Source organism: Pteropus vampyrus, unplaced genomic scaffold (genome assembly GCF_000151845.1).
Source record: "Pteropus vampyrus isolate Shadow unplaced genomic scaffold, Pvam_2.0 Scaffold1, whole genome shotgun sequence".
NCBI classification, from domain to species: Eukaryota; Metazoa; Chordata; class Mammalia; order Chiroptera; family Pteropodidae; genus Pteropus; species Pteropus vampyrus.
Window position 1 is genome coordinate 26,253,882 of NW_011888782.1, and position 9,782 is coordinate 26,263,663.

A 9,782-nucleotide genomic window follows, 5' to 3' on the forward strand; every position below is an offset into this window, starting at 1 on the left:
CCTTTTATAATATAAGGTGACATAGAAATATTTATTATTTGATCTGAAAATTAAATTTTGTTGGTGTAGGCACTATCATACACTGTCGATGGGAATATAAATTGGAACACTCTTTTTCACGGTGGCAATTTGAATTTGGTAGTATCTATCAAAATGTAAGATGCACATACCCTACTTCTAGCATTGCACTGCTAAGAATTTACCCTCAGAAGTATGACCAGGATATGTGTAAAACACCTTGATTGCAGCACCACTAGTTCCAGGAAAACACACTGGCGAGAAACTAAACACTTGTTAGAGGGTACTGGTTTAAAAATTACAGTACAATCATATAATGGGAAAATAAGATATTTCCTTCTTCTCTTGAAATGCATGAGAACTCTCTCATTTCTTTATCCCTGGTTAACTGAAATACTACACTTCTCTTAAACCTGTCTAGAATTCCTCTGCATAACTGTGAAACCTTCTGAGATGTAATTCCATTTAAATATTTATCTTCTGGTTGTACCCCCGCCTCTGGGTTCAGGTCTGTCACCAACAGTCTGATAACTCCAGAAGAATACTCTTTTTCTTTAGACATATTTTTTATCCTTCTCTAATGACTAACAGCATCAATCTTCAAAAACACGTCACTTTTGCCAAATGACGAGGATATTTATACTTAGATACAGTCTTGGCAGAAATACGAGATATTTGTGACACAGGCAGAGCAGCAGAGTAGATTCCGGCATCCCAGCTTTTCGACACCCACCTTGCATGTGCCCTGTCTAAAAAGGCTGCTACAGTTTCAAAATCCTGCATATTCTCAACATTTGCTTTATGTTTTTTTAAAAAATCAAATCACAAAATACATCTCTTCTGGGAACTTGGGAGCTTTCTCTTAAAGACGGTTTGGATTTGGGTACTCTGTCAAACGTTATTAGAATTGTACCCCATCTACATCTCTGGGACAGTGAAAATAGTTCATATTTTAAAAAAAAATTCATAAAGTGAAGCATTTATAGTGGCTTACCTTTTTCTTTGACAAAGTCCTTTTGCACCTCTGGGATCAGGAAACTATAAACCAACTCGGCAACAATTTCCTCTGATTGAAGCTGAGTTCGACTGAAAAATAAACACATTAAACTATTTTCTTTGTTGCTTTACTTGAGCTGCCTATTTAAGCTTAGATCTTCCTTGCTTATGTAAGGAACGCCACTGCTCAAATCCCACCTTCGCCTTTTCCTTGATTAAGTGATCCGAAATATTACATTCCTGGTGAGTTTGGTTAACACCATGAAAAAATCAAATTTGACCTTGTCCTTCATTTGCCCTGCTGCCACGAAGGGAATGTTAGAGATACAACCTATACATGGAAACCAAACATCATGGGGTGAAGTCCAAGTAATGTTTCACTTATGGATTCACATTCCTTTCATGCTTTGTGGCATTCTAAAAGTAAGTAATAATGAAAGTGATCCGGACTGCACCAGACCGCTGAAAATTCTATTCCCAATTCTCCTACCAGACAAAAGTATAGGCATGTTAGCTTCTAAGGAGTTATACTGATAAAATAATGGACACTGAAGCAAGGTATCCCTGGTGGTAAAATCTTAAACTCTTAAAAAATACATATAAGTAACAGCAAGTGGGCTGTCCATCCTACCATCCATTCTCTTGGTACATACCGGCTTTCCATTTCATAAGCAATGTCATTGATTTTCTTAGCCTTCCTCTCAATTTCCGCCCTGGCTTGTTCCTCTGCAGTATTCTCTTCGGTTTTCAGTATTATATTTTCCAGATAGGAAGTTATAGTACTTTGATGAACTTTCACCACCTGCAAAACCCCCAAATACCCCAGTTACTGGAAATAGGAAGGCCACTGTAAACAAATGTAAGAAAATGCATAAACATTGGTTGACTTTTTTTTTTTTTTTTTTTTTAGCACATCTTTTCCTTCATTAAGTCAATAGCCCTCTCACTGACCATTCCTTTTCTAGTCGGTCTATTTCTAATCCACCTGCCTACCCATTCTGGGCAACTCGCACACATCTAGCCCATTTTAGAATTATGAGTCTTACTTGGGGGTTGCAATACAACAACACACAAAGATCATGGACTTCAGCATCAATAACCCTGTTTTGGATCCTGGCTTTGTTCTGACCAGCAATGTGACTTGGTCAAATTGCCTATGGCAGGAACTAAGAAGTGGTTCCCAGTGTCCTTTTTCTCCTTCCTCTTAAATAATAAAACTCCTAGATTTTAGCCGAGCCAGCAGGTCCCTAGAATAAAGACAACATTTTCTAACACCCATAGTTCTGAACAAGGGAATACATTGCAAGTGATCTAGGAACCTTCCAGAAAGGGTTCTTAAAGGGAAAGATCTAGCTTCCCCCCACCCTTTTTCGTTTCTCATTTCACACGGACATATGCTGGGCTGGAGCACCAGGAATCATCTAAAACTGCTATGAGGTCCATGCCTTAGGGACAGAAAAGCAGAAAGCTAGAGAAACCCTGGGTCTCTGATCAATTTTTTAAACTATCACATCAGCCCTGCACTGCTCATGTTTAAAGTTTTCTTGAAATCGTGAGGTAGAACACACATTTAGAAAAGTACAGTGTAAAATGTACAGTGTAATGAATTAGGGTAAAGCCAGTACCCATGCAGCCACTGCCAGTATCTCAGAAGACTGCTTTCCAATCTCATGATTTTACAGTAAACACTTCCTTTTCTTTATAGTTTTGGTCTCTGCGTGTTCAACCATAAATAGCACAGTTATGTTTTGCCTGTTTTACAGGTAGATACACGGAAAGTATCAAGTGCGGCATACTTAGTTTTGTATGCATTCTATCTCTTCAACATAGCTGAGCTCCTTGGGAGAAGCAGACTTCTATTTCATGTCTGCATATTTCTTTGTATCTGAGATAATGCCTGGGACTCAGTAAAGACTCAGCACCTGTTTCTTGACTGGCACTGCAGCAGGACTCTGAGTATGTAATGTTTACTGTATATCTACCTGTAAAACACCAAGTCCATAACCTTGAATCCCTACAAGAGAGACCAAATGACCAGTTTAATACAGTGTCAACCAAGTAAGCAACCATACAAAATACATTTGCTCTGTGTCCATTATGTACAGCAATCTATGTCGGTGCACCAAGGGATGTCTTGTAATAGTTCAGAGGTTGGAAGTTTAATGTGGTCTACCTATAGCAATATATGTATGTATTTGTGTGTTTCAGTATATCATTATAAATGTGTAAGTTTCTGGAAATATTTGTGTTTCTATGTGCATGAGTGAATAAGGAAACATTTCACGCCTTTGCTAATATTGTGTGCACTGAACTATATTTGTGACTATGTCTTTGTGCATGTGCCTGCAAAGTGTGTATGTGTTCAAATATGAGTTGAGGATTTTCTGTATCTATGTTTCTCAATATTTATATGTTATTTTTCTGAAAATTTACTTAATGTATACATTCTGTGTTTTGGTATATTTATGTACAAGTATATTTATCTTCAACAGGGTTATATGAAGGGAGATTGGGAATGTAAATGATAAATAGTGTTTGAATTCCTCAAATTTCCTCTGAATTTGCATCTTGGTCATTTTGGAATTTCATATCCATTGTGTCTTGGTCAGAATTTTAATTTATAGCCTGGTATTCGAACTCCCAAGTTTGTATCTTTAGCTAAAACCTCTCTTCTAAATTCCATCTTGGATACCCATCTGCTGAAATGTCACTTCCACTAAGATGTCTTAAACTTAATATAAACCAAACTCGTGATTCCACCCCTACTCCTAAACCTATTGCATTCTCAGCTTTCCCACCTCAGAAAATAGTACTACCATCTTCTCAGTTGCTTAAGCTGGAAACGACATATTATGGTGGCTTCGCCTGTTTCTCACCCTGCCCTAAACTACTTCAGTAGCTTCTTTCCTGGTCTCCATGGTTCCACTTTGTCTTCCCTCCAACCTTTTCTCCACACAGCAAGCAGAATAACATGTTTAAAATGTGTCACTGGGCCCCATTTTTTTCCTTCATGAAACTTAATATATTTCTAATTCTATACTTACTTACATGTTATATAGTATTTAAGCTCTAGGAGAGATGGGACTACGTCTGGCTTTTTCCCTTCAAGGTATCCACAATGCCTTCACATAGGAACTCAAAATATATTTGTTGAATACAATGAAAAATAAAAAAGCAAATGCCATTTCCTATCATGAATTTCCTTTGGTTTTACTCAGCTCCTTATAAATAGCTTCCAGACATCTCATTGTCCCCACTTGCCTCCTTAAATATCTGGTCCTCCTCCCGCAGGCGCCTCTGTTCCACCTGGCGCCGACCACTCTCTTCGGCTTCTCTCATCCTCCGCTGTCGTTCAGCCAGCATGGCAAAGGCATGGATTCTCCTCTCTTCCTGGAGTCTCACCAACTCTTTGCACAGGAAGTCAAACATGTCTGCTAGCACCCTTCCTTCCAGTCCAGCCAGATGGTTTTCAATCAGCGACATCTTTAAAATAATATAATTTTAAGGATACAAATACCACTAAGAATGGTAATTTATAAGGAGGGTTGCTGGATTACCCAAAACTCTTGATAGTCACTTCAGTTTCAGAATGCACATAGTTTTTATTAGACATATTATCTTTCCATTGGCCCTATCTCAAGAGTTCTTACTAAGAAAACTTACGATACAAATTTAGACATGAGAAAGTAGACTGATCAGTTAGTCACTGATGGATTGTAATCCTCCAATTATAAAGAGGATTTAGCAAAAACATTTCTATTAGTGTCCACACAGACCATATATTTTTATATCAATTTTATCCAGAAGGTAAAGTGCTATGTCTCTTCAGACATGAAGGAAAATGTCAAGGGTTTTATTGAAATATAATATTGGAGTTTAATAAAATAGTATCTCCTAGAAATTCATTCATGATACCTTTTAATTTTTTAGTGATTGGTCCTATAACACAAGTTTGGGGGATTTTAAGATGAATCTACGGCCGAGAGTCCTGAGAATGATGGAGACAGGGCTATATTTCCATTCAGATGAGGAGCAGAATGCCCTGGAAGCACCAGGTCCCAGGACCGGGATAGGAAAATGCCCTCCCTGGATCTGCGTGGTTTCTGATTATAGACTCTGGCAGATACACCTAAGCCAATCCAGGCTTTTCAACTCATCTATTTTATTAAACATGAAAGTAGAAAATCCATGGCCTTTTTATTCTTTGAAATAACCTCAAAGTCATTAACAACTATCTTCAGAATGAAGCAGGAAAAATATATGTCTATTTGATCATTGCAGTAAAATAGAGCCCTAGAGTTCTTGACCAGGAATAAGCCACAGTATCTGTGGATCCCTCTGTCCCAGCTTTGACACATGGAGAATCAAGGTGTTTAAGAAGACTGTATCCTCTGAAGCTTCAACCTGTTCCTTCTCCTGTCTGCTGGTATGACAGACAAGAGCTCTCCTCCCACTTGCCTACTACTTTAACATTGAAAGTGCTGCCTCTGTGCTCAGTTCTTCTCTGGTTTATATCTGAGGGGAAAAAATCCGTACAGGTCTCAAAGGTGGTGAGGCTACTGGGTGAAACTGTCATTCAAATTTAGTGGCTAGCCCCAACACACTCATCCTCATCCTTACCCACCACCAAACTCACACATGCCTTCTGACCACAAAGTCCAGCTTTACTTACATAACAGGAAGAGATGGAAAGACAGGGTGACACCATGAACATCTCACTACTCCTCACATTTATAAAGTGGTCATTCAGCCAAGAGATGACAAATAGATTTTCTCCTCATCTCTGGAGATCACAGCTCCCTCATTTGGGGGCAAATACAACTTTAAAATCTCAAGATGGCTACTCATTCATGTTTAGCCACCTCCCTCAGCAAAAAATGTGGGTATGCTCAGGTAGTACAACTTAATTTGATTCTGCTGTAGTTGTATCACATAGTGTATTATCTAATTGGGAACTGCATTTTCTGGATTGTTTCCTACATAAAATATAAGAGAAGGAGAAAAGGTGAAGATCAGCATTGCTTTAGGTATCTGTGAGGTGCCTGCTCCCTCCAGCCCCTGCACGTCACTGGTGTATGTAGGTACAGCTGAAGGGAAGCAGGGTCAGTCCTTGGCTTAGTGACAGCTCTTCCCATTAACTCCCTTAGCTCTTAGCTGACATGATATATCAGCCACGTATTTGTCCAGTAAATGGGACAGATGAGTTGAAAAGCCTGGATTGGCTTAGGTGTATCTGCCAGAGTCTATAATCAGAAACCACGCAGATCCAGGGAGGGCATTTTCCTATCCAGGTCCTGGGACCTGGTGCTTCCAGGGCATTCTGCTCCTCATCTGAACGGAAATGCAGCCCTGTTGCCATCATTTCCAGGACTCTCGACTCTAGATTCAGAGACTCCAGTGTCCACATTCTTTTCTTTCTCTGGTCCCTCTGTTTGGTCTTACAGCCTGTGGCTTTCTTCTTCCCTCCCCCACACTAGCTTCACCAAGGTCAGTGACCATCTAGTCCTGCTGCCATGTAAAAGAAATAAAGGTGTGCTCATTCCCAAGCTGCTTACCATTTGTGCCCAATTCTACACATCGCAGAGATGTGTATTACTAAAGGTGGGTTATATTAATTTTATTATAAGTATACTTTCTTAGATCAGTAAACTCTGTGCAAATTGATTCTTTTTCACATTGATTTACAGATAAATGGGAGAGGTAGTAAAAGTGTATCTATACTGTAGTCAACAATAAAAACTGTATATATAGAGGTGAACACCAGGAGATAACAGGAAAACATTTACAGTTGTTGGATAAGAGCTGCTATTACCAGCTGTTGTTAAGTGGACAAGGCACAGAGGTAATGATGAAAGTCACAGAGTATCATCATGCAATATTAACATATTTAAAATGCAGTTTAACCAACATGTGCTATGTACAGCCCCAAAGCTCATAAATGAGCATTGATGTTTAAAAATAAATCTTATTTCTCAGTTTTTCCTATTGCTTTTATTACTTATTCATTCTGCTAAGCTCCCACTAACTGAAATACAGTAGAGTCACCAATTATTTAAGAAAAATTGGAAAGTAAAAACCTTTTAAACTGTAGGTTTCTTTTTTCTTTTCTTCTCTTTTCTTTTTCTTTTCTTTTTTTTTCTTTCTTTTTTTTTTTTTTTTGCAAATAAAATAAGGCCATATTCAATTCAGTAAGGGAACACCCCATTCAAATTATGGACTGCAGCAGCATTGTTTAAAAATGTTGACTATGATAGTGTGATGGGATTGTAGGAAATGTTTTTTTTTTTTCATCACTATTTATTTATTAGCATATATAATGTTGCTTATGCAATAATAAAAATCAAGGGAGAAAATGTAACAAAAAAGTAACAAGAAAGGAAAGGAAAGAACCTTGTGGTCATGCAAGTTCCTCTGCCGCTGTAAGGCCAAAGTCACTTGCTTCTCAGCTTTCTTCACCAGCCTGTCATCTTCCTGTAGTGCATGGGTGGTGCGCAGCTCCTGGATCAACTCCAGACGCTTTTCTTTCCCTTCAAACATCTGTATCAAATCAAATCAGAGACTTGCAAATTAGCATTCCTTGTGCCAGGCACAAGGACTCATACACAGTGACCTGTGAGGCCCTTGTGAACAGTGGGTTCTTTTCTGCCTTTTGGGATGACAGAGCATGATCCACAGAGCAAGTTCAGCCCTCTGTTCTACACCTTCAGCTGCTCAGGCAGAGAAGGAGCTTAGTTATCAGTTAGTGAGCTCAATTTCTTAAAATACCTTTCAAAGACAAAGTGACAACTATACGGTCATATTAAGAAACTTGAACCTTCCTCTCATTTCCTGTGCTCCTTCTCTAAGAATCCTGGTGATGGTGCAGTTCATGACCATATTTTCTCTTCCAATAGATCTGCCCCTGGTTGATAATATACAATGTGCTGTCTGAACTGTGGCATTTCTCCTGGGGAAATACTAAAAGGAGAGTAAAGAACAATGCTGAACACAAGATGCTTGCCCCACTTCTTTGGACTTATTCTTCATAAACTAGCCTCTTAAGAGTTATCACTGTCTGGAGGCAAAAGAAATTTTTATCTGGGCTTTATATCAGTCCATTTTTAGATTGAGTGCTTGCTCTGGCAGCACAAATAATCTGGGTACATCTTTACAGTGAGTAAGACCAGAGTTGAATTTGCTGATAATTAACACGATCTCTGTCAGACTCACATTACTTGCCTGTAAAAAAATGGGGTAGTAATTGATAGAAAAAAAGATGATATGTGTATAGCAAAGAATATATAATGTGGGCATACAGTAGGGGTTCAAAACTGTAGTTATTATTTAGCTAGTTCATTTATTATTCAGGTATTGTTAGCTATATGCAGCTCAGATAATTGTATTATGACTTGGTGGAAAATTAGGGAATCTACTTGATTTGTGATACTTTAATAGTCAAAATTCAGGTAAGAAAATTGCTGGATTTAGCAATCGCAAGGAAGATATTAGTTTCACACTGCCTTGGTTACAACTGTGGCAAACAGCTGGCAGGTCTTTTCTTTCCTTGACACTGTGTCACCCACCTGGACAATATATGGCAGTGGAAGGAAATGGGTAGGTAATTCGAGAGTATAGTTCCATAGGACAGCAGGGAGCAAGTGGGAATTCACCCCAAGAAACCAAGCATATATGCACTCTATAAATCTATTTGCAAAGAAGCACAGGGCTAATAGTTGGACCCTACATACCATGTTCTGAACAGCTCTGCCCCGGAGTAACTTTTGTAGGTAGATAACAGCCATTTCCATATCTTCTTCTTCCTAAAAGAACAAAGGGAGAAGAACCAAGCAGCTTGAGAACAGCAGTTAGCGTCAAATATTTTTTGAAGAATTCTATCAAGCAAAAGAGACTGTGTTAAATAAAACATGGTCCATACTCTCACTGAACATACACTATCTTAAGTGTTACTTACTGTATTGTATTATTAATATTCATTATTTTTTCATTATAAATATCATTAATAAATCCTACCAAAAGCAAAGAATTCACCCACTGTCATGCTATCACTACAAATTAAGCTATTTTCATTTTGCTATACTCCTTTCCAACACAATTTTTCTTGAAGCAAGTATTGTTGATAATAACCCTTTTGCAATAGTTTTTTCATTTTTGATCATGAGTAGGAAAAGAATGCAACTAGTCTGAATGTTAGAGTCTAGAGTGAGGTGCTTCTCACAAGAATTTAACTAAACTGGTAAAATCAGAATATAATGGACAAAATTAGCCATCTACAAAAATCACCTTAAATATCTATGTATCGAAAACAGAAAGAGAGACTTTCTCGAACAAATACCATCAGCTCCAAGCAAAGGAAACATGGTGGAATGAGAGACGTCCTCAGATCTCTCCCCTTAAAACAACAATAAGCGGAACATCTAAAACTCAACAAAAAACACCCAAACTGCACACCAGCACGTCTGAGAGTAGGATCTGTGCGTAAGAGCTACCACAGGTCAGAATCCGGGGTGTTAGGTGGTGTACTGGGAAGAATAAATAAGATCCCTCTCACAACCACCAGAGCTCCCTGTAGGAGGATGGGGAGGGGAGAAGGAGCAGCAAGTTCCCTGAACAGCCCTGCCTGGGCAGAGCTCCCCATGGTCGGTGGCAGTGCCCAGTCAGCAGGGCAGAAAGCAGAGAAGTGAGACTGGATGGCAGAGGAATAATAGTTGATTTTTACCCACCCCGGGTGCAAACCAAGGCTGAGCTGTAACCCCTAACCCAGAGAGCCC

General features: G+C 38.9%; 1 protein-coding gene across 4 annotated transcripts in view; it reads right to left on the reverse strand.

The window, feature by feature from the left end:
- MAATS1 (MYCBP associated and testis expressed 1) overlaps window positions 1-9,782 on the reverse strand; it is a 69,245-nt gene that overhangs the window by 12,171 nt on the left and 47,292 nt on the right. For all 4 annotated transcript variants that reach the window (XM_023522851.1, XM_023522893.1, XM_011374291.2 and 1 more), the window contains 5 exons: window positions 8,742-8,813; window positions 7,405-7,551; window positions 4,276-4,497; window positions 1,668-1,816; window positions 1,013-1,104 (listed from right to left, as the gene is read on the reverse strand). In XM_023522851.1, coding sequence (XP_023378619.1) covers window positions 1,013-1,104; window positions 1,668-1,816; window positions 4,276-4,497; window positions 7,405-7,551; window positions 8,742-8,813 — 682 coding nt within the window. The remainder of the gene's footprint in view (window positions 1-1,012; window positions 1,105-1,667; window positions 1,817-4,275; window positions 4,498-7,404; window positions 7,552-8,741; window positions 8,814-9,782) is intronic.